At 35.7% G+C, this 25788-nt stretch overlaps 1 protein-coding gene across 1 annotated transcript in view; it reads right to left on the minus strand.

The window, feature by feature from the left end:
* Positions 1-25788, minus strand: part of USH2A (usherin) — a 1082898-nt gene that overhangs the window by 524895 nt on the left and 532215 nt on the right. Inside the window, exons 32-33 of the mRNA XM_044004202.1 lie at positions 8611-8770; positions 6113-6284 (exon numbers count right to left, since the gene is read on the minus strand). Coding sequence (XP_043860137.1) covers positions 6113-6284; positions 8611-8770 — 332 coding nt within the window. The remainder of the gene's footprint in view (positions 1-6112; positions 6285-8610; positions 8771-25788) is intronic.

Here is a 25788-nt window from a genome sequence, read left to right on the forward strand (position 1 = left end):
TTGTACTAACATCTCATCTACCTTTTTTCACCTTTTCCAAAGAAGGTAAGTTCTCAGAAGAATGTGTTCTGATACAGATCAAATGGAATATTTAGAGCATATTATTCAAATCAGGCTACCTTACTACATTCAACATGGATCCTTGGCCTTTCAAAGCCTACTCAATAAACCCCAGTGGATGTAACCTTCACAGTTAGTCAGTCAGGTATGAAGAGATCCTGAGAGGAAGGTAACAGGCCTCCACAGAGAAGTGTCTCCCCTCCAGATGTCCATAAACTTTAGGGAAAGGAACTTTGCCTAAATCCCAGCTCATTCACTTAGTGATAGCCAGTTCCTTTGATTCCACTCCTTACATACCACAAACATGAAATATTTCATTGGGTATTCCAAATACTCTAAATCTGGGTAATTTTGTCTACAGCATTTCCCCTGGCCTACTAATTTAGTTACCCTGTCAAAAAAAGGAATTGGGTTTGTCTAACTTCTGATGCTATGTGGACTCGCTGGGATACTCATTTCTATTTCAAAACATTCACTAACCATTTCTTTACCAATTTAATCTATTCTTTTCCCAGGAATTAAAGTCAAGCTCAGTGGGCTATAATTTTCAGATCATTTTCTCTTTCACTTTTGAAAAACTGAAGTAATATTTGCCTTCCTATAGCCCTATGATACCTCTCCTATTCTTCATGATCTTTCAAATAACAGGGACAAAGGTTTGGCAATCACATTCACCTTTTCTTTCAGTACCTAAGGATGCAGTTAATCTGGATCAGGTGTCTTGAATTCATCACGAATGAGGAAAAATACATTCAAGCTGTCCTTAGTCAAATACTTCTACATTACCAATGGACTCATGGACTAATTGTCATGGTTTTGATTGGCTCAAATGGCAACCTACACATTCTTCTTCAGCCTGACTCTTTCTTGCCTGTGCCCCACTATATAATCTCAAAGGGGAGTTATCAAACACTAACCCAGAATTAGGCATATGATGTTACCATTCAGTATCATCTTTGACCAAGAAGAAAAAAAGGAAAGTAAGTAGGGATGAGGCATCTATCAAATAATATAGCATGTAAAATGGTATGCAAACCTTACAATACTGTATAAATACTATTATTATTATTATTATTTTAAAAATTAAGAAGACAACACAATAGGAGTATGCATATGAATGTTAATAATGCATGTTTGCACTTATTTCTCTCTGATATTACTAAATTGATAATCATCTTTATGCAATGCTATTCCTTCTTTAAACCAGTATATGTTGAAGCTAGAAATGTGACACAATATATTTCTGTTTACCTTCTTGCATCTGATTATCTTTGATATTTTCCCAAAAACTTTGTTAGTACTCTAAGAATTTACTGATAATGATAAACCCTGAGTAAATTTACTAATCTCCTACTTTTAGAAAGCCAAAGATTTTTCTACAGATTGAACTTGTGAGATATATATGCATGTATGTATATGTAGATATACACATACACACATATACATATATGTGTATGCATATGTATATGTGTATGCATATGTATATGTGTGTAAATATGTATACATGGCAAAAATCTCTACTAACCATAATTTTTGTGGATATAAATATTCTGATGAACTATTTATCTGAAAAGTATGTTTCAGTAATTATTGAACAAAGTTCTTCATAATATTTCATAGAAAAGATGGAAAGAAGCAGAAAGAATGATATTGAAGAAGATAAGTAGATTCAGAAGTGGCTGAATAGTTAGAATAGAATATTGATGATTAAGAGACTAATGTCAGTTAGGAAAAATGTCTCTAGTGGAGTTCCATAGGGATCTCTCCTTAGTACTGTTCTTTTCAACAGTTATTATTGTTATTAATAACTCAGATGAAGACATAAATTATGAAGTTTATAGATGACCAGAAGCACTTAGTCATAACTCTAATCTCAGATGACATAATGAAGTCATAAAAATAAATTTTTAAAAAAAGTAATAATAGCAAATATCTAAAACAGAAAGTAGCAATTTCAGTGTCACCAAAAATTCCTGGGATTTGAGAGACTACTGGAAGTACAGTGGATAGAGTACTGGGCCAAGAATCAGGAAGACCTGAGTTCATTTCTTGCCTCTGATACCTATGAACTATGTGAACCTAGATATGTCACTTTAGCGTTATTTGCCTGTTTTGCTAACTGTGAAATGGAAATAATAATAGCATCTAACTTCAAGATGGTTGTAAGGATTAAATGACGGAATATTTGCACTTAACATAGTGCCTGTCAGAAAGTAGACACTATGAATGCTTATTCCGGTCCCATATTCTCATAACCTCATAAAGAACAGGTCCTGCCATGTGAACCTTATTTCCTTTTTGAGAGACTTTTTGAGATATAACTATACTGCATTTTGGGTTTAGTAAAGCATTTAATAACATCTCTCATGTTATTGTAGAAAATATAAAGAGATGGATGGGAAAAATCATACTTTGATAAATTTGAAACTCAATGAATGACCAAAACCGTTCCATTAATGATGCAATATCAACATGTAATGTCCCAAGATCCATATTTTACTTCCTGCATTTTTATCAGTGATTTCAACAAAGATACAATGGAATGTTTTTCAAATTTATAGATAACACAAAGCAAGGAAATATCTATAACCCATGATGACACAATTGGGAAACAAAATTTGACCCTATGTTCTTCACTAAAGGCAAGTTAATGAGATGTAATATAATAGGGACAGGGGCAGTTAGATGGCACAGTGGATAGAGCACTGGCCCTGGATTCAGGAGTAGCTGAGTTCAAATCCGGCCTCAGACACTTAATACTTAACTAGCTGTGTGACCCTGGGTAAGTCATTTAATCCCAATTGCCTCACTAAATACATACATACATACATACATACATATATATATATACATATATACATATATATATATATATATAAAATAGGGACAAATGTAAAGCTTTTAATTTGAGTTAAAAAATCAACTTTACAAGTACAAACTGGAAAAAAACATAGGAAACAATTTTAATTTTTTAAAACATGGAGAATTCAGAGGATTGTAAACTCAATATGAATCAACAGTGTGATATGTGAATCTCAGATTATGTTCAGAGAACAATGGGGTAAAGGATGAAGGACATGATAATTCCATATACTCTGTAAGGGTTAGACCACATTAAAAGTATTGTGGGGGCAGCTTGGTGGTACAGTGGATAAAGCACTGGCCCTGGATTCAGGAGGACCAGAGTTCAAATCCGACCTCAGACATTTGACATTTACTAGCTGTGTGACCCTGGGAAAGTCACTTAACCCCCATGGCCCCACCAAAAAAAAAAGTATTGTGTTCAGTTCTGGGTGTTGAATTTTGAGGAAAACATTGACAAGATGGATGGTATGCAAAGGGTAATTGGGATGGATAAAAGACCCTGAACACTGTCAGATAATGATTGTTTATAAAAGGGAGGACTAAATAGTTGGGATAATAAAAGAATTGGTAGAATTTTGGTAGTGCTGAGAATGGGGTAGAGGAAAGATAGAAAATGATAATTATTTTCAAGTACTGAAAAGAAGAGGGAATAGACTTATTTTTCCATATCGCTGAAGACAGAACAAGGAGAAATGTAGAAAATACAAATATATGTAAACAGGTACACACCCACCCACTCACCCACACACACACACATATATATATGTTTATGTATGTATGGAAGCTTTATATAAGGAAATTTCCCTAACAATTAGAGGTATCAAAAAACAAGAATGAGCTTCCCTGGGGTACAGTGGGCCCTTTTAATTATTAATCATTAGGCAAACTTTAGTTGACTTTTTGTTGAGGCCAGAGTAAAGGAAATTCCTCTTCAGGTATGAGACTCATTCTAACTCTGAGATTCAATGATACTATAATCTGGTCTATATTTTGATTCACCTTGATAATAATTGCATTCACTAAAAGGTAGAAACAGTAATGAAGGGAACAATTATTCTGTACTTGGTTCTGAGCAATAAATTGGAATTGGTTACCAGGGTAAAAACATTTAGTATCATCAGAGAAAGGAATCACCACACCTTAGTGATTTTCTTGGAAAAAGAAAGTGAAACTGAACACTCTACATTTTGGAGGAGACCTGGTTTTTAAAAGTTCTGAGAAGATGGATGAAGAATCTCTGCCCTAAGATCCTAGAGAAGTCAGCTAAGGGGGGGGGGGGAAGTAAAGAGGAGGTACCTGATTCATATAGTGACTGGATTAGGAGATGTCTAAGATCCCTACTCATTTTGAGATTCTTAGAGTTGGTGCAAATCTTTCTTAAGTATGTAATATATTTTATTTGGTACACTGACCAAGCCGAGTCACTTAACCTCCAAAAACCTTTGTTTCCTCATCTGGAAAATGGGGATAATGATACCCACAATTCGTACCTCACAGGCTTCTTGGAAGACTTAACTGGGAAAAGGTATTTAAAGCACCTTTGAAATTGTAAAATATTATTTGTCTCAGTTATTATTATTAAAATCTACTATGCCCTTCACAGCCATTATCATATGAATATATGGCTGATTTTTTAAAAAATAGTGTACTGTTCAAAGTCATCATTCTGAAAAACAGTCTTAAAGTAGAGAGAACCATAAAAGATGATCTAGACCAATTTTGCAGTAAAAGGTAATAAACACAGTAAATAAAGTGATATGATCCAAGTCATATAAATCATACTAGAACCCTGACTCTCCACTCAATTATGCTTTCTTTTATCACATGGTTTTACAGACATAGAAGGCAAAGTAGACTGATCTGACTCTATGTTTATCCCCAAGGACACACTGAAATTTTCTTTTTTTCCAAATAACCATCATATCAACTTTTTTTTGTTGTCCATTCTCTCTTCCTAATGATAACAGAGTGCTGAGAAATTTCTGTTTAATTCTGCTCAGTTGGTTACCAGCTAATTGAGGCTTTATTGTATACTGAAATTAATAATGTATTGTAAATTGTGTAGATTTCTGTATTGGCTCTTAAATATCTGGTTAATTTACTTTTCACTTTTCAGGTAAGGAATCACCAAACAATCAAAGAGTCTGTGAGTATTTCAATTTTCCAAGTTGTGCTTTAATACCTAGGCACAGTGAATAACTTGAATCCAGGTTTTACAATGACGTCTGTGGATGCCCTTGTTTGGGGGTTTCAAGTCAGACTGTTAACAATAGTTGAATATAGTTTATTTTCTTGTGGTATAATATTTAGAGCATTCAAGAGCATGTTAAGTAAAATGAATGCATACACAGTGTCTACATAAATGTAAATTTATTCATAATCAAGAGCAGAATATTTTCTATGGCATTTATCAAAGCAAATATCCTTATATAGGTATTGCTATAAAATGAGCAGTGTGTTTAAAACAAATAGGGACAATCTCATATTTATATTCAGTTATTTTCAGATGTGCTATTAAACTTAAAAGTTCTATATTTCATAAAAAAAAAACAACAAAAGGAAACACTACCCTGAAATTCCACAAAGATATCAAGGTCTTTTAAAAGACCTTCTTAAAAAGCTGCTATTTTGCATTTTTAAAAATCGTGTGTGTGTGTGTGTGTGTGTGTGTGTGTGTGTGTGTGTGTGTGTGTGTGTGTGTGTTTTAAAGCACTAAACATTTATTAGTTGCTGTGGTTTTGTGAAACAAGAGACGTTTCTATTGAGATAGAAATGTAATCGGAGCTCTACTATAAAAATAATCTAAAATATTTGGGGCTCATTTAAACCTTCATTTAAAAAATAAGATCTAAATTTTCATAGTGTGAATTGTTTTTCAAATGAATACAAGCTCCACAGGGAAATGACCTTATTAATCCAGGCATTTTGGAAAATGCCGTCCACAATTATAGCATTCTACAAATAAGAAAAGAGAAATAATTCCTGATGATCCCAAATTAGATTTGGAAAAACGTACTGATTCAGATTATTATTTTGCCATTTGGCATAACAGCAAATGAATATATATGAAATGGATCAACAACACTAATATTTAGGATATGGAGTGATTTTAAAATGTGAATCATAATACCAGTGTTGTCTTTTATTTTAGAATGAAGGAAGAAAAGGGGAAATCAGGAAAACTTACAGCCAGCTTTATTAGATATCTGGTACCAGGGAAGAGGTGTTGTATGGTATGATCCTGGAAAAGTTCTGTACTGTTATAGATGACATTCCAAATTGTAACATTTTGTTCATGATCTGCCATATATAATATATAGCGTTCCAGAATTCCATTTAATTTCTCTGGCTGTTTCCACCTAGAAAAAGAGAAATGCAGCATTGTCACTAATTATTAACTTTATCAATGAAGCTGGAAGGTTTGTAGTTGTTATTGTTGTTGTTTATTTTGCTTTGGGGGAGGAGTGTTGGTATTTGTTTCAGACTGTCTCTCCTGAACTCATGAAAGCTGGAAGTGCTTCAGCATCTCACAATCTGGATCTCAGTGTTGATCAGCACAGAAGTTTTGAGCTGCTGCTCCATTTCAGAAATGCACAGGATCGTCTCTCCTTAGATTGCCTGGTCGTCCCCCGATTCCAGGCACTCACCATAATAATGATGGAATTGGATTGGATTAAGCCCCACTACGAGGCAGATTTTCCAAATTCGAGTGATCCACCAATCTGAACCAACCCATTAGCAGGGACTATAGGCATGTGCCATCATGCCTGGCAATATAGGAAGTTTTGGGGGTTTTTTGGTGGAGCAATGAAGGTTAAATGACTTGCCCAGGGTCACAAAGCTGGTAAGTGTCAAGTATCTGAGACTGGATTTGAACTCAAGTCCTTCTGAATCCAGGGCCGGTGCTTTATCCGCTGAACCACCTAGGTGCCCCCATGGGAAGCTTTTAAAGGGCACAGGCAAATGTGTAATTGTATATCAAGTGATACAAAACAATTGAACAACCAGAAGCACTTAATCAGCAATGTTTTCTTTAATGAACCCCTACTATGTTAAGTACTCATGCTTGGAATATTATCCCTCTTCCACTAGGACTACCGACCTCTCTGGTTTCCTTGAAGTCCCAACTAAAATCCCATGTTGTATAGGAAGTCTTCCTTGTCTCTTCTTAATTCTAGTGCCTTCCCTCTGTTAATTATTTCCTACTTATCCTATATTTAACTGGCCTTGTATCTCCTTGAGGGCAGGGACTATTTTTTTGCCTCTTTTTGTATCCCCATCAGTCAGCATAGTGCCTGGCATATAGCGGACACTTAAGAAATGTTTGATTGATTAATTGATCACTAGATAACCAGAGGTATGTTTGATAATGTTGAGGATACAAAAGTAAAGGCATGGTCTCTGACCTTAAGAAACTTTTCATCTAGCTATGGAGGTAAGACTAATAATATATGTGAAATAATTATTGAAACTAACAGAAGATCATATAAAAATAATACTAAATTATCTGACATATATATATAAAGAGAGAGATATACATGTATCTGTGTGTAGATAGATATGAGGGAGACAGACAGAGAGAGAGAGAGAGAGAGAGAGAGAGAGAGAGAGAGAGAGAGAGAGAGAGAGAGAGAAATTTTTTGAAAGTGCTATTGGAGATCAGAGGAAAGAGGAAATCACTGTGAGTCTGAATGGCCATGGAAGGCTAGGAAGGTATGGGACTCTGTATGGACATTGAAGGTTGGGTTGGATTTGAATAGGCAGGTGAATGAGGAAGATATTCTAGGTGAGGATAACAAGAACAAAGGTAGCAATGCACATGACAGTTTACTGGGATGAGAAAACTGATCCTAGAGCAAAATATATGTTGAAGAAAAGTGAGGATGATGAGGAATAAAATCAGATTAGAGAAGATAGGTCTGGCTTATATTAGGCCCAGAAAGCCAGGTAGATGTGCTTTCAGTGGATGGTAATGGGAAACAAGAAGTCAATGAAAATACTAACAATGTTCTTAACATATGTAAAGGATGGCTTGATGACAACTTGTTGATGCTTCAGACATGATTCCTGATTGAGGTACAGGTCAGGCTGAAAGATATTTGAGATACCTGCTCATTCAGAGATTTTATGGACAGGTATCAGGACCAGCCCACATCCATGATTTCTTTGGTATAGGGAAGTCCCAGACAAAATAACTCCCTCTACTAGTGCAAATTAGCCCTTCCTCTACAACCTTAGAGTGTTGCAAATGCCAGTGAGAAGTTCAGAGAGTTTATAATTTCATGAAAATATTTGATTTTTATTTTCAGACATAATGGAAAGATAGTGCTTCATATTTTTATTAAAATACTAATTGTGCAACAGGCCATCAAAACACTGGGGGTGATGCAACTAAGAAAAGAAAGGGAAACAAGTTACAAAACCTGCAAGTTTTTTTTCTTTTATTGAAGTTTGCACAGAGACTGTGCACATATGTAGTTTAGCCTGATTGCATAAAGACAAAAATGGAAATTAAGTTGGCAAGTGATAATCAAAGGTTCACAGAACCACTAAACTAATCACTTCTATGCATTTAATCACAATAAATTTAATTTTATGTCACAAACCCTTTCCCTGATTGAACTCACTAGGATTCTTGCATAAACCAGTGTGTCGATCGTCAGGAAGGAGAACGTTTTTACTTACTGTACATAGATAGTTCTAGAATCCAACACGGTCAAGATGGGGGCATCAATGTTATCTGGTGGCAGCTGTGCTGTAAACAAGGTGACCTGGGAACTGTTTGTACAGCCAACAAGCGTGCATGCAGTGAGCAGAAACTGATGTGGCGTAAACACTGCTAAATCTAGGGAAAAAAATGAAACCAGAATTTATTGAACAGGGTAGTTTTGATTCAGGCTTCTCAGCTTGGGGAAACACTACTTCTGAGTACTTGGTACTTGGCAAGTGAATTTCAAATGATCATAAAATGCAGATGTTGATTTTTCTGGAGTACCTTGTAGCTGCTCCATGGATAGTTAAATCAGACAAACTATTGGTTTGACAGCCTTATCTTACAAACTTGATTGGTTTCTTGATGGGCAAGACTGTTATTCTAAATAGTTAAATCAATTCTGTTAGTCGAATATATTAGGCAAAATGCTCTCTCCCCAAAAATCTGCTGCAAAGTAGACGATTAAGAAGATAACAAGTGGGATATAGGAATAGTTTATGGTGCAGGGTTAACAGCAACAGCTTGGAGTTAGGATGGAGAGGGAAACTGTGTTCGAATCCTGTTTAAACACCTGTAAACTCTGAGACAATAGACAAATCAATTAACTTTGCTAAACCTGGTTCACCTGCAAGAGGTGTTGATGATATCATAATAACTTACAAGGTTGGTAAAGGAACCAGATGAGATAACACATACATAATTCTTTATAAACCATAAAATTCTATGCAAATCTCACCTACTATAGTTAGAATAGAAAGATACAATCTTCAGTATTTTTTAAATCTCTGTCTTGCAGGGAGTTATGAGTTGAATAGTATTGTATGAATTCCAGAAGTTAAGTTGCACAGTGCATAAAGCTATGGATTTAGAGTCAAGATGTGGATTCAAATTCTGCATCAGATACTTTATAGTTGAGTAACCCTAGGCAAGTCTCACAGTTTCCCTTTCTAAAAGTAGACATGAAAAGAGCACCTAATTCACATGGCTGTGAGTACCAAATGAAATATATATATATATATATATATATATATATGTGTGTGTGTGTGTGTGTGTGTGTATGTGTGTGTGTATACACATATATATACATATATATACACATATACATACATATATGTGTGTGTATATGTGTATGTATATATACCTAAACATCCTATATAACATTAGTTATTCTATTTCCTATGGCTTTGGTTTGTTCCCAGGAATACTGGCTATGCTGGAACTTCTTGTTGTTTAATCATATTTAGTCCTGTTAGACTCTTCCTGATTCTTTTTTTGAGTGAGGAAGGGCTTGGCAAAGATACTGGGGTGGTTAGCCATTTCCTTCTCCATCTCATTTTACAGAAGAAAAAACTGAAGTAAAGGGACATAAGTGACTTGCCCAGGGTCATGCAGCTAGTAAGTGAGTAAATCTGCATTTGTACTCAAGTGTTTCTGACTCTAGGACAAATGTTCCATCCACTGCACTACCTAGCTGCCCTTAGGGCTAAAACAACTTAATTTGTCTTTGCTAGAACTCCTGCATTTATAATATACTTATATACACGTTGGGGTCAGCCTAAGTCTAGGCCAAGCTAGAGGTACACAGCTGTAAGGAAGATGGTCTATTATATACTCTTTCTTCCCTTTTTGAAATAAGTCTATGAAAAAAAACCAGAAACATTATATATAGCATCTAAATATATCTGTCAGATAACATGTGTTTGAGGTGGGGAGAAGCAGACTCTATTATGCCAAGGTCATTTTTAAAAAGCTCAAAAAAGTATCTCTTAGAAGGCAGAGAATACTCTTTTATTACGTAGAGGATCAAAAGCCATTTTTGATTGGGCAAATCCACAACTAACTGTACCCTGGCAGAAGAGGGAAAGCAGTGTGATACAGTGACGAACCTCTGTGAAAAAGAGAACTGACTGAAAGGGTCATGTGAGATTTCCCAGAGTTGTCTTTTTTTTTGGGGGGGGGGCGTAAATAATAATCAGTACTTTAAGGTTTGCAAAGCATTTTACATATATTACTTCATTTCATTGTCACAAATCTGTGAAGTGCTATAATTCCCATGTTAGAGATGAAGAAACTTGAACCTGAGAAGTCAAGTGACTTATCCATGGTCACACGATTAGTAAAGATCTGAGACAAGATTTAAACACAGTTCTTTCTGACTCCCAGTCCACCATGCCACCTAGCTCCAACAGATTACTGGATAAATAAACTCTACTTACTGAAAGTGGCCCAAAAGCAGAAATGGTGATAGATAGACAGACAGATAGATGATTGCTAGATAGATAGATAGATGCATGATAGAAAGATGATGGATAGATAGGTAGATAAATAAATGGATGGATAAATAGATGGATAGATGATAGATTTATATAGAACTAGATGAAATATATTAATAATTATTATATAATAATATATTGCTGTTCAGTCATTTTCAGTCATGCCTGACTCTCCCTGTGCCCACTTGGGGTTTTCTTGGCAAAGATACTGGAGTGGTATTTATACATATTATTATTTTTACTAATATACTATATTATAGTTCTCTATATATTATATGTAATTATATATACAATTTAATAAATATATATACAATTTAATAAAAAGCCTACGCTATTTATTTAATAATGCAGCTATAATAATAAGGCAAGAATAAGCTATTAAGCTATGTAGCTATACAAAAACTGTTGGACCACTTTCAGTATGTAGAGTTTCATTATCCACATATATGTGTGTGTGTATAGCTATGTATAATATATGATATTAACAATAATGCATAATATATTATCAGAAATATACCATATTATATACTTAATATGTAATATAGTACATTAACAGCATGCCATATTATATATTGTACATATAATATACGTTATTAATAATCTATATCACATGTGCTTGTTATGTAATGGATTGTATTTACATAACATGATAATAATATATAATAATTTATGACATGGTTTTATTATTTTCTATAGTATATCAGTATACTAATACCATATATTTTATATGAATATATTTTAATATATAATATATTTATATAACATAGAGTTTATTCATATGCTATTACAGTTATATGTTATATCTGATCTAATATTTACATATTATATACATGATAAAATGTGATATATTTAATATACTATATTATGTATGGTTATACATAACCATAGCTACAACTCTCTCTATGTATATGTGTATGTATACGTATGTGTGTGTGTCTGTGTATAGTATAACCATGAAGGAATAGAATGACTTGGATATAGCTCTTCTTGATATAAGCTGAAGGATACAATGGTAGTACATGATTTTCGAAAAGAAAAAAAAATATTAGAATTTGAAAGAAGAGCAGCATCTTGGTAAAATAGGTGGGAGAAGAAAGGCATGTCTCTGTGTTTATATGTATGTGTGTCTGTCTATCTCTTTGTCTCTGTTTCTGACTCTGTCTCATCTCCCCCATTTCTGTCTCTCCTCCCCCTCATCTAGTCCCATCCAGCATAGCATGAAAAAACAATTATAACTATTCAAGAAGTTTAAGTTGTGAGACTTGCCTTTGAGGTGGATTCTATGACAAACTAGAAAAGTCCTCCTTTACTCAAGTAGTGCCCAAAAAAAGGATTAGGAGAGAGACTTTAACTGTGATTTCTTGTCTCCCAGATAAGCAAGCTCCCCCTCCTAATGTACAGAGTCACCTTTTCTGTTTTAGTATCTTAGAGAACTGCCTTGTATATTGAATGTTTCACATCCAGGTTTTAAGGCATTATGCCTAAAGAAGACTATTTAATACTTTTAAAGCTGAATGTCACCTGCAACTCTAAGTTATGGTGATTTAGTGCTTTTAACCATTGGTTAAATTGCCTGAAAAAGAAAGAAACAAACAAACTGATTACATTCAAGAACTATAAATGTTTCTAAATGTAAATTACTTAGAATAAAATGGAAGTTGTATACCTACCAGAAAGATAGGCAAGGCAATGGATAGAGTGCTGAACTTGGAGTCAGGACAACCTGGGTTCTAATCCTGTCCCAGATGCTTACTGGTTGTATGACCCTGGACAAGTCCCTTAACATGAGACTTAGGTGCCTCATCTATAAAATGTGAATAATGATGGCACCTACTTTTCTCTGAATCTCTTAGAACCCTGGGCAATTCTTAAACTATAAATTAATCTAAATTGAATGGTAGAGAATGAGGAAAGGGGGAAGAATAGAAATCAAAGGGAATGGAAAAGAGAGAGGAAGGAGTAAAGAAAGGAAGGGAAAGGAAGAAGGCAAATAAGAGGATGCAGGGAGGAGAAAAAAATAACCTTGACTAATAAGCTGCTATACTGTAGGATTTAATTCTAGCAAAATTTTCCTTAAGAAATTTAAATCTTATCCTTAAGTAAATTGTGCAACAAAGTCCATCTCACACTTCTTGCCTATGCAACAAAGTTGACCACAAGCAATTTCTGAAGGCAAGATAAGTTTCCAGATTTTCTACATGTTGAAAATTTTAGGTCAATAATTATATATTTTTATATTCAAGTACCTTATTAAGGGCATTTAATTTCATCTCAGAAAAACAGCACCAGAGACATGTGTCATTTATACTTCATCTCTAACACATATTTTCATGTCCCAGAATATTTCTGAAATAATGTATCCACAATTTAAGTACAACTATGCTTAAATCCCATTAACCTTGAACCATTACAATTTCACATATAAAAAGATTAATGGAATGCAACCTAATTCAGGCAAATAGATTTCACATTACACCGATAACAAAGGTAAAATAAGAAAAGAATGCTTTGATTTTCATGTAAAATAAAATTAATTGGTTAAACATATAGGTCACCAGGAGCAGAAAAATAACATTTTTTTTTACATTGCAAGTACTCTGAGACTAAAGGGTGTTATCAGAGAAAAGGATCTTGGTGCATTTTAAGAAACCCCACAAATGCGACTTTTCTCTCCAGTACACCAAGATAAATGGGGATACCTGCAAGCATGGTAGAGAAAGTAAATATTACAAGGGCACTCCAAAATCCAATAGAAAGAAATGTGGCATAGCCAGAAACTGCTGGGAAGTAACAGCAACAGATGTACCGTAGAGGTACAGAAGCAGGCAGAACAATGGTGTCTTCATTTGAACGTGGGCACTGTATAGCCCCAAATGCAAAAACAGAGCTTCTTATCTCAAAGAGACCTGAGGGACAGTGGTCTCAGATACTTCTAAGAAGAAAAACCATTGTTTAAGGAAGATTGTAAATGAGAAAGATTGCTTGCCCTCCATGTATTGTTAGCCAGATAAAAACAATGTGATGAGGTAGAGTATAATGCCCCAAGTCTCCCAGTTCTGTTACTGCCACTTCCCCACATCCCAAACACATGAATGGTGCTCTATTTTCCTTCTCAGGTGCTTAATCCCTATCTTTCCCCAAACTTCTATAAAAATGCTTAATAACAATTATTATTATTATAACTAACATTTACATAGCAGTTACTATGTGCCAGGCACCTAGTTAAACGTCTTGTAATTATTATTTTATTTGATCCTCACCTCTGGGAGGTAGGTGTTATTATCCCCATTATATAGATAAGAAAACTGAGGTAAATGGAGGTTAAGTGACTTGCCCAAGGTCACACAGCTAGTAGGTGTCTGAGGATACATTTGAACTCAGGTCTTCCTGACTCCAGGCTCAGTAACTCTATCCACTGTGTCACAATTTAATAAAAAAGCCCACGCTATTTCTTCTCTATGCTAAGGAGGTTGGAGTGAAAAACTGATAGTTCCTGCTGTTGTGGCCTTACAATCCAGTAGAGAGGAGATATAATATTAAAAGAGGACTAATGATGATAACATATTTATAAAGCACTGAAAAGATTTTAATTGGAGGTAGCTAGGTGGCACACTGGATAGAGCACTGGGCTTGGACAAATCTTCAAATCCAGCCTGAGACATCTACAAGTTGTGTGACCCAAAGCAAGTTAATTAACCCTGTTTGCCTCAGTTTCCTCATCTGGAGGATGAGGATGAGTTGGAGAGGGAAATGGCAAAGCACTCCAGTATCTCTGCCAAGGAAACCCCAAATGAGGTCACAGTCAGAAACAACTGAAAAATGACCTAATAACAACGAAAAGGGGATACAGTGGGTAGAATGCTGGACTTTGAGTGAAGATCTGAATTCAAATGCTGCCTCAGACAAAAGCTGTGTGACCCTGGGCAAGAGACTTAAGCTCTGTGAACCTCAGTTTTCTCATGTGTAAAATGCAGATAACAATAGCCCCTATCTCACAGGGTTGTTGTGAAGACCAAATAAGATAACATATGTAAAAATTTTTACAGACCTTAAAGCCCCACATAAATGCTTGCTATTGTTACACATAAAGTAATTTCCTCAAACAGTCCTTCCCAAACTGATATGAGTCTGTTTATGCAATAGACTTATTGACTTTCTAAGAAGAAATGGTTTCTACCTATCTTATCCCCTGCTAAATGAGACTTAGATGTTAACTGCTAAATTTCATAATACTATGGTTAATGTTAAAATGCTTCTAAGGAGCTTGCTTGCAAGCAGGGTCCCAATGTTCCCACAGGGTGAGATAGAAATGAACCAAATTCAGGTATTCCTAGAGATATCTTCCCAATGGAGGAAAGCACAAGCTATACCAACATTATAAGAGGGATATCTGAACTGGACCTGAGGTCTCTTCCAACTCAGAGATTCTAAAATTATAAGAAAGCCATATTAAATTCCACATCATATCCAGTGGCATTTCCTACAATTGTTGCTTCGACCACCAATTAAAAGTTCATTTTTTTGGCTTTGTCATCTCTTTTCAGCCTACTACCAACTGCCCACTTAATACTTATGGCCTGGTTCTGCTATCCCGACACTTCTGCTCTGGCCACCCCTGCAGCTCTACACTGTCCACAATAATTCCTAGTTTAAACTTTTCCTTTGTATTAGTACTCTGAGAACATCTGTCAAACTGAGAATAACCATTGACTCCCCAATATAGATGAACTTCATGTTAGCCCTTTCTCTCACAGTCACAGTATCATGTCCTACCAGCAAACAATAACTACTCATCTCAAATGAGTATCTTGTTTTTTCCAATTAAGAGAGAAACTTCAAGTCAGAGAACACAAAGGACCTGCAAAGGACAGATGGTTCTTCATAATCTCATCACATAGCACATAGTAGGTCCTCTTTAAACATTTGTCATTTTTGCTGTTAATGCTAAATCGCAGAGAAATACACACACACAAACGAAAATAGCTTAAAATATCATGTGAGAGTTTTTATTTTACACTTCTAGGTAAGAAACAATAGTAGGTAGAAAATCTATTCAACAAAACTTTTTTTTCCTCTGGTTTTACTTTTATGTCTTTGTACAGTTGTACTATTACCCTCAAGATTAATTGTAAATGAATTTGAAACCCGAGAAGTGAGTCCACTGGAGAAGTGCCCTGCAGGAAGACATCTTCTAGACTGCCCCAAGGAAAGTGGTTCCAGAGACCTGACAGCTACATCTGAGATCCATGATGAAATTGTGTACTGAATGGACACTGGGGGGTGGTGTGTGTTACTCAAACCACAAACATGATGTTAGCAGAGGACTAAGAGGGGGCCCAATGGTCAAAAATAAAGAGTAGGGATTGTGGGAAAATATGGGACCCCCTCAAAAGCTGATTGAAGTTGTCTGGGGAATGTCTGGGAGGTGAATTTCAGCTGGGAAAAGAGTGCTTACTAATGGCTCCTTTCCTCCTCAGCAATCAGGATCACATGATCCTGGTCACATGGGAAGGAGTTTAGAGGGCTGCCCCTTTGACTATACTACATTCCAATTGTCTAGCATTTGGCACCAGTGTTGACTCAAAATTGTAACTGAGGAAGAAGGGAGGGGCCAGCTGGTTGAGATAAAAGAGTTCCCATATCCCAAGCTCACCACCATTTCCATTAGGGAGCTGGCCCATTCACACGTGAATGTATAAATAAAAGCCTTTGATACTTTTCAAAAAAAAAAAGATTCACTCTAAATGTGTTTCCACCAGAGAATGAAATATCATTTTTGCCTTTGAGTAATGAGAGATGGAGACAGGAAGAGAGCCTAGACTATGAGATGGGAGGAGGCTAAGAATGTAGGATTCAACACAAGTACATAGACTGAGAAGCTAGTTGTGAAACATGATAAGGTGATCAGTGAAGAAAACAGGTGAATCTAAAGGAACAGAGGATAAGATTTGCCAGTGTGTGTAAAAAGAAAAGAATAAAAACAATAATGAGATAGGTGATAAAATCCAGTCGATAAGAGAACATACCAAAGAAGAGGGGGGTAAAGGGTGACAGAAAAGAAAGAGAGAAATTTAATGGGGATTATAACCTTAGACAAAATTACCAACTTAAAATTAAAAGCAAATGGGGATACAATGAAATTTCTCTACTCTTGGCTTCCATTAAGTGATTTGATAGTATTTCTCTATGGATGTGATTAGGCTTTTCAAGGGCAATGTAATGATTCAAACAAGTGTAAGTAGGTACACAAATCTGAGTGCTGTGAATGGCAGAGGGGGAGAGAAGACATCCTGAAAACATAAGGCCATGGTTTGTCGGAGCCCCCTAGCACCTACATCTTGTTTTCCATTTGCTTGATTGCATCATTTGCATAAGATCAAACACAGGGAGTTGTGGACATGAAAAACAGATTGCTCCAAGATGCACTCAGAAATGGATCTACAAACATTATCTAGAGATGTGTTAGTTACAAGGAAATGCATCCCAGTGCATGGAAACCTCACCGATTACTGTCACACAAACTATAATTTACAATACCATTCATGAATTATATGCTATTTTACGATTGATTTCATGCTGTTGTTGGGAGAATTCCATTGATCTCAATTTACAAAATGAACCAATAAGCAGGAGATTATTTTCTTTTTACTCTTGGTGTAAACTGAACAATTTTTTATCATCTATCATCTTATTTAATCCCGCCATTAGAAAATTAAAAATCTGTTCTTGCCTCTTAGATAATTTAATGTATCGTAACACCTCTTGTTATTTATTAAATGACAGACTTTTCCTCCCTAAATTCATCTGAAATCGTGACATGCACTGTAAAAACAACTTTGGGACAGGCCAGTTGGGTCCTGTGTCTCTTTCTGTCATCTTGTATTCCAACTTTAGAACCATTGCTAAGGTTCTGCCTCAGTAACAACCCAAATTAGGTCTCAGACCTAGAGGGTGGTGTACTCCACAGATGCCCAAAAAGCAGTGAGGTATACCAGAGTTAGCATGGGGTGTTCAGTTGCTTTATTCTTTGCCACTGAGCAGCTCTCCCTCCAAGTTGCTGGCTCAGCATTTCTACTCCAGGAAAATCAGAATTCTGACCATCATGTTAATGAAGAAGAAAGCTTGATCCAGTCTGAATTTCATTACTTTTTTGCTCCTCCTTGGCATCTTAACTTGTAACCCCCTCCTCTTCCTGCTTGGTGAAGGTTAACCACCACCAAAATATAATCTCAAATTTTCAGTCAACTTACTGCCAAAGGTAGGTCATTGGGTAGTTAGTCCTGATAGTGTCTTGGTGGTTTTTGCAAACTGCTTTACTAAACAAACATCTGATTTTTTTCATATTTACAGTAATCCCTTTTTCCCCCCTTCAGCAACCCATGTCTTACTCTTCCTCAAAACTTCATTCAGTAATATATATCATTCATGAAGCATTCAATGTGGCCTTTACTGTTATATTATATTGCATAACCTTAGTACATAAGGGTATGTAGTATATACTCCATCAATTTGCACTTTTTACACTTTCTTTTCCAAATCTTCCCATATCATTAATTTTCCCCACATTATACTATAAAGTCCTCAAGAGCAAGGGGAAGAACAACTTGTTGGCCATCTGGGACAGCACCTCATATATCACTGTGCACACAGGGACAGACACTTGGTGTTTTTGATAGAAATGAAGGGGAAAGGGAAGGAAAGATGAAGGGGGGAAAGGAAGGGAAGAGGTAGTGAGTAAAGGAAGCAAAGAAGAAGGTGAAAAAAGAAGGGAAATGAAAATGAAAAGGGAAGGGAAGGAAGAGAAAAGAGGGAGGGATGAAGAGAAGGGGAGAAGGAAAATAGGAGTGAGGGAAGAGAAAATATAAAATACAAGGTGTGTGACCTTTAAATTTTGTGGGCTTTTTTTTACAATGTTAAAAGGATTAATCAGAATTTTCAACCTTATAAACAGAAGTGCATATAGATGAATATGGTGTGTTATTGTCATTGAAAGAAACAATGGCAGACCCTTTAACACTCAAACAAAAATAATTATTAATGTTGAAAAACTTAATAAAATACCAACTATTAAGCAGTTCATCTACTATTTTATATGATTACAAAATATGCCCCACATATCCTTTTCCTCCTCTTTTTTGGTTATTTAATTACACAAGAGACAGTCACAAGGCCAAGGAGGAGGAAGAGGAAGGGAGAGATCCTAGGATATTTTATGGACAAGGGGCTAATGGAAGGGTATATAAGAGAAAGAGCCTAGTTGAGACAGACTTAGGATAACTTAGACATGAAGGAAACAAGAAGGAAGATGCCACTGAAGTAGGATGTGATAATGAGGGATAAAGCTCCTTCATTTCTCCCTTTACTCTTAGGCAGGTTAGACAGAACAAAAGGCTCTGATGCAAAGACTCCTTGGGCTGACATCATTCTCAGACTGCCATCCTCCAGTCTGGTTTCTTGATCATTTCTAATAACCTATTTGTAATAAATTACAGACTACTGAGCTGAGGATTGTTTTTCCTGGCGAGGGTCACAAATATAAGCCAGGAGCTGTACTTTTTTGCTTCTTTGTCTGCTTGCCTCTGGGCAAGAAGAGTCTTATAAATAGGGAGGTGGTAGCTGGCTGTTAATTTTCACACATGCTTTTAAAGAGATAGGCATACTCTGGGCAAAACCTTTTTTTGTTTTGTTTTCAGATTTGTTCCACCCATTAAGGAAAGTGGAGAGTTGAAATTTTATAGTTCAGTTCCACAAAAAAAAAAAAATCCCATTTTTTTCTTCAGTTATTTAAATCTTTCTAAAAATGTTCCATTTCAAATTATATAAATATATGGCAGTCAACAACACTGATTGACTGTTTTCTGTGAATTTACTAAGCCAAGGGTTCTTAATCTGGGGTCTATTATCTATCTACCTATCTATCTATCTATCGATCGATCAATCGATTTATCTATGTCCGTCCATCTATAACTGTATTTCAACATAATTAGCTTTACATGTAATTCTATGTATTTTATTTTATAGATTTAAAAACATTATTTTGAGGAGTCTCTTCACCAGACTGCCAGAGATCTATGCAAAAAGAAAAAGAATGGTGGAGGAAGTCAAAGAAAATTAAAATTTAAATCTGATGTGTGTGTGTGTGTGTGTGTGTGTGTATACCTGGATATAAAATATTAACAACTAGACCTATGAGTGAACTGATATTGGGATATTGGGAACCTCTACCAAAGCAAACAAGCATCTGCTCTTCAATTTATCATCTTAGAGGGTTGCCTAGAATCCAGAGAAGTTATGTGACTTAGCCAGGCCACAACAGTCACTGTGTGTCAGAGGCAGGATTTGAATCCAGGTGCTTCTAGATCACTATCCACCACATCACATTGACTCTGCTGATTATATATTGAGAAGAAATAAGACATAACCCGTTCTTTAAGAAACCTAAAATTGGAAGATAAAAGTAACTATTGAATGAGCAATTGATAGATATTGAAAAACTTACCAAGATTAAATTTGATATAATTTGTAGATAGATGCCACTGAGGACTCATGAAATTAATAATATAATCAAAACATAAACTACAGCCACATCTCAAAATATTAAAATTCAACAAATGTTTATTGAATGCCAAGTATGTGAAATGAAAACTTGAGTTTGAATATAGCCTCTGTCACAGATTAGTTGGGTAGTGACTTAATTTCCATGTGCTAAGTGCATCGAAGACTATAATTTACAGATAAGTTGTCAAGCTGCATCAGTGGAACAAGTTCCTATACCAGAAGTTCCCTATTATGATTAAATCATATTTTCAGATCAATATATGTATGCATTTGTATGTGCACACACACAAATATATATACATATATACACACACACACACACACACACACATACATACACATATATATGTCTATCTATTTATGTCATGGTATTAGGTGGGATGCAAGATGAAAAAGCAAAAGCCCTCAAGGATTTGCCTGTTGGAAGCAAGAGGTGATAAGAAATTCATCCAGCATAATGGGTTACTTGTGGGGGAACCAAAAAAGGTTTCATGATATCCAGGAAGTATGAAGCTTGCAAAGTCAAGGACTAAGGAGACAAGGAAGAAGAGAGGCCCCAAGAACAATCTCATTAGTTCTACAGAGATTTTTAAAAATGTAATGATGAAGAAACTTTATTAGTTGTATGATTTGGGTTTTTTTCAGGGTTTTTGGTATGGGTGGAGGGGGATGTTTGTCTAGATGGAAATGTTCCTTGAGTAGATTGTGGCAAGTTGGAAACAGATGTGGATGTGCATAGTCTTTTTTATGTTAATAGCATATGTAATACTAGTTCCTAACTCCTGGTATGTGCTTAATAAATGTCAATTGGTAAATACAAATGAGAAAAAGGCAGAAGGTTCAGAGATTTTTATAAAGAAGAAGAAAAAAACTTTGGCCATTGTTTTAAACAATGTGTATTGTGTATTTCAATAAATATAACCTTTGTACTGTGTATTCTGTATTCTGTGTTTTCTCCTAACGTCAAATGTTTGATTCTTCTACTTCCACTCCTCATTCAGTTGATATTGACTCTCATGTAACAAGTGCTTAAAGATTGTGAATGAAAGGCTTTGAACATATTTTATTATTTTCAGAATGGCAGAAAAGGTTACTTACTGAAATCATGAGAACTGATAAAAAAGAGAAAGGCTGGGCTTCTCTGCTCAGCAACAGGAGCCTCGAACAGATTTAGAGCTTATGATAAATAGTACATTGACAAGAACTTACTTGACTTGTGGCACACTCCCTCTTCACAGCACAGGCATCATGCACAAGATTTAGAATCTCAGAGTAGACAGGGAACTCAAAGCCCACTGAGTTCACTACATATCTGAACAAGAATCTCCCCTAAAATAATTGCAACAAGCAGAAATCTAGCCTTTGTTTTACAGCCCTGATGGAAGAGGAACCTATACTATGTACTGAGGTAGCCCATTTCACCTTGGTATACTTTTTTTTTTTTTTTAGTGAGGCAGTTGGGGTTAAGTGACTTGCCCAGGGTCACACAGCTAGTAAGTGTTAAGTGTCTAAGGCCGGATTTGAACTCAGGTACTCCTGAGTCCACGGCCGGTGCTCTATCCACTGCGCCATCTAGCTGCTCCAACCTTGGTATACTTCGAATTGTTAGATTTTCATTCTATTAAGCTTAAGTCTATCTCCATTCAAAAAATTCATCCATTGCTCCTAGTTCTGCCTTCAAGGTCCACACAGAACAAGTTTAATAACTGAGGAACATTCTCAGAAGATGGTGGAGTAGATCAGAAATTTCCAGGCTCTCCAGTTTTCCTCCACAAACAGAAAGAAAATCACCATGAAATTAATGTAGAGCAGCAAAAATAAAAGGGTAAACAGGTGTCCTAAGATAATTTGAGAGGACCTCAATAATCCCTCTCCCTCATAAATGTCCTTCACATATTTTCTTCTTTTCTTTTTTTTTTTTTTGGTGAGGCAATTAGGGCTAAGTGACTTGTGCAAGGTCACACTATGAGTAAGTGTCAAGTGTCTGAGGCTGGATTTGAACTCAGGTCCTCCTGACTCCAGGGCCAGTGCTCTATCCACTGTACCACCTAGCTGCCCCTGTCCTTCACATTTTTTAAACAAAGACCATGTCCACTCTCAGTCTTTGTATTTGCTAGCTAAACAAACCCAGTTTCTGCAACTGTTCTTCACTAGGCATGATTTCAAGACCTTTCATTGGGTGCCAATATATTGTATAATAATAGCACCTACTTCCTAGTGTTGTTGTAAGGATAAAGCACTTTGCATACATTAAGGCACTATAAGTATTATTATTGTTATTACCATTAAATGCAATCTAACCAACAAGAGTAGAGCAGGCTGTCACTTCCCTGATCCTGGGTAGTATATCTCTCTTAATATACCCTAAGATAAATAATATTAGCTTTGGGGGTATCATATCACACTTTCACTGACATACTGAGCTCATAGTTCATGAAAAAAAAATGATCTTTTTCAGACATGTGATTCCCTAATCTCTTCTTCTCCCTCATTTAGTAAAATTCAAGTATTGTATTAGATTTTATTTATCTCTAAAATTTTTATTTTATTAATTCAGTCCATTGTTTTAGATTATTGTCATCTTTATGTAACTGAACTCTGCATTCAATGTGTTTGCTATGCCTGCTAGTTTAGTTTTATTAGCAATCTTGATAATCATGTCATCTATATATGTAGTCAAGTGATAAAAACAAAAAAGAGCACAGGACTAAGATTTCTGGAACAGGGCACTAGAAACCTCCTTTCAAGCTGACAACAAAACAGTTATGAATCCACTTTGGGTCCTGTTATTCTACCAGTTCTGAATCTACCTAGCTATACTAGTGTCTAGCTCATATTTCTTTATATTTCCTTATACTGTACATAAGAATACCATGAGACACTTTATCAAATACTTTACTAAAATCCAGGGACCTGTATCTATTGCATTTCCATGATGTACCAGTCCTATCAAAATGGCATGAACTGTTTTTAAAGAAGTAGTTCAGTACAATGGAGAGAGTATAATGGATTTAGAATCAGAAGACCTGGATTCAAATTACGGATCTTCCATTTACTACCTTTGGCACCTTAGTCAACTAATTCACTTAATTTCTCTAGGATTCCATATCCTCATTTCAAAGATGAGAACTAGATATGGAACTAGAGGGAACATTTCATATCCTTTCCAGATATGGTTTTATATTATGAAGCATGTTGGGTTTTTGTGATTACTTTTTCCTTTTCTAAATGTTCAGTAACCATTCCTTTATTAACACTTCCACAAATTTTTCTAGGAATAAAATTCAAACTCATTGACCTACAGTTTCTGAACTCCATTCTTTTAAAAACAATGACCTAGACATTAGTCCATCTCCAGTCCGACATGTGATACTTCTCTTATTTTCCACAATTATTCAAACATCTATGACCATGGCTGAGCAATTATCACTCAGGTGCTTCTCTCACCTAGGTAGTTAGATTAAATCAATTAACTTTTCTCAGTTTCAATTTTGTGATCTATTTTTTTAATTTAATTTTTAAATTTAGTGAACCGAGGATGGATACATACCCATATATACATATATAGAGACACATATTGTCTCTAAATAATTTAGTACAGCAGTTTTAAGCTATTAAAACTTAACTGCACTGACTTTCAGAACATACCATATAATACATATCTTCAAAATCAAATATAATGTTCTCTGAATGTCATTTAAAGATAATCAAAACTTGACCTATTCCTACCATCCCATTTTTCATACACCATACATCCTTCCATGCAATCTATAATCCAGCTGCACTGACCTACATTCAGTTCTTCAAACACCATTCTCCATCTCTCATCTCTATGAATTCCTTTGTCATTGCTTCCCCCCCATAACTGGAGGCTCTACCCTTTCAATGTAATTCTTATTTTCCTTAGCTTCCTTCACTACATAGGTAAAATCTTAACTTCTGAAGTAAAATCCTTAAACAATCCTGCCTTAGAAAAATAAATTGAATAAGTGAGGAATGAGCTCCTTAAGAAAAAAATGGATATCCAGATGGATTTACAAGTAAATCCTACCAAACATTTAAACAATTAATCCCAATATTATATAAACTGCTTGAAAGAAGAGATAAAGGAGTCCAACCAAATTCCTCATATGACATAAATATGGTTTTGATATTAACACTGGGTAGAGTGAAACAGAGAAAGAAAACTACAGACCAGTTTCTCTAGTTAATATTAATACCAAAATTATCAATAAAATATTCACAAGATTACAACAATATTATCACAAAGATTATATACTGCCATGATGCTGGATTTATACCAGGAATCATGTTTTAAAATGCTCTAAATCACTATCACTTAGAGGAATGCAATTTAAAACAACTCCAAGATATGGCCTCACACCTATCAGATTGGCAAAGATGACAGAAAAGGAAACAACAATGCTGGAGGGGATGTGAGAAAATAAGTATACCAATAACTTAGTGGTGGAGCTGTGAACTAGTCCAACCATTCTGGAGAACAATTTGGAACTATTTATAAATGGCTATAAAACTTTGTATATTTTTCAATCCAGAAACACTTAGGTATTATTAGGTTAAACACAAAAGAGATCAGAGAAAAAGGAAAAAGACCCATATGACAAGAGTATTTATACCAGCTCTTTCCTGTAGTGGCAAAGATTTAGAACCTGAGATTATGTCCATCAATTGGTGAATAGCTGAACAAGTTATGGTAAATGAATGTAATGAAATATTATTGTCTTAGAAAAATTGATGAAGTGGATTTGCATGAACTGTTGCAAAATGAAGTGAGCAGAACTAGTACATAAAGAGTACTTATGGGGAGCGGAGCCAAGATGGTAGAAAGAAGCCAGCAAGTTGCATGAGCTCTCCTGAGGTTCCCTCAAAAAGAATATTAAATCAAGTCTTTAAACAGATTCTGAAAATACAGAGAGAGAAACACAATCTTCCAACTTGAGATAATTTAGAAGATTGGTCTCACTCAGGCAAAAGGGGAGGATAGAACAACTCAGTACAATGCAGCACAGCACAGAGGGGGTCTGAGCAAGTCATCAAGAAGCTCTTGGCCACAGTTTAGCAATTGAGGCCCCTTGATCCTGGATCAGCAAGCTGATGGAAGAGTAGGCCAGTTGTGAGATCCACCAGTACCAGCTGAGAGGGCAGGCTGTCAGCTGGAGGGCTACGCATGGGACAGATATGACTGGGCCAAGCCATCCCAGCACCTGGAGCAAGCACAGGGAGCAAGCCAAGGGAGGTGAGGAATTCACAAGCCACAGAGGTCTCAGAGTATAAAACCAGTGACACAGCCCTTATCCC

This window comes from Dromiciops gliroides, chromosome 4 (assembly GCF_019393635.1).
Source record: "Dromiciops gliroides isolate mDroGli1 chromosome 4, mDroGli1.pri, whole genome shotgun sequence".
Lineage (NCBI taxonomy): Eukaryota > Metazoa > Chordata > Mammalia > Microbiotheria > Microbiotheriidae > Dromiciops > Dromiciops gliroides.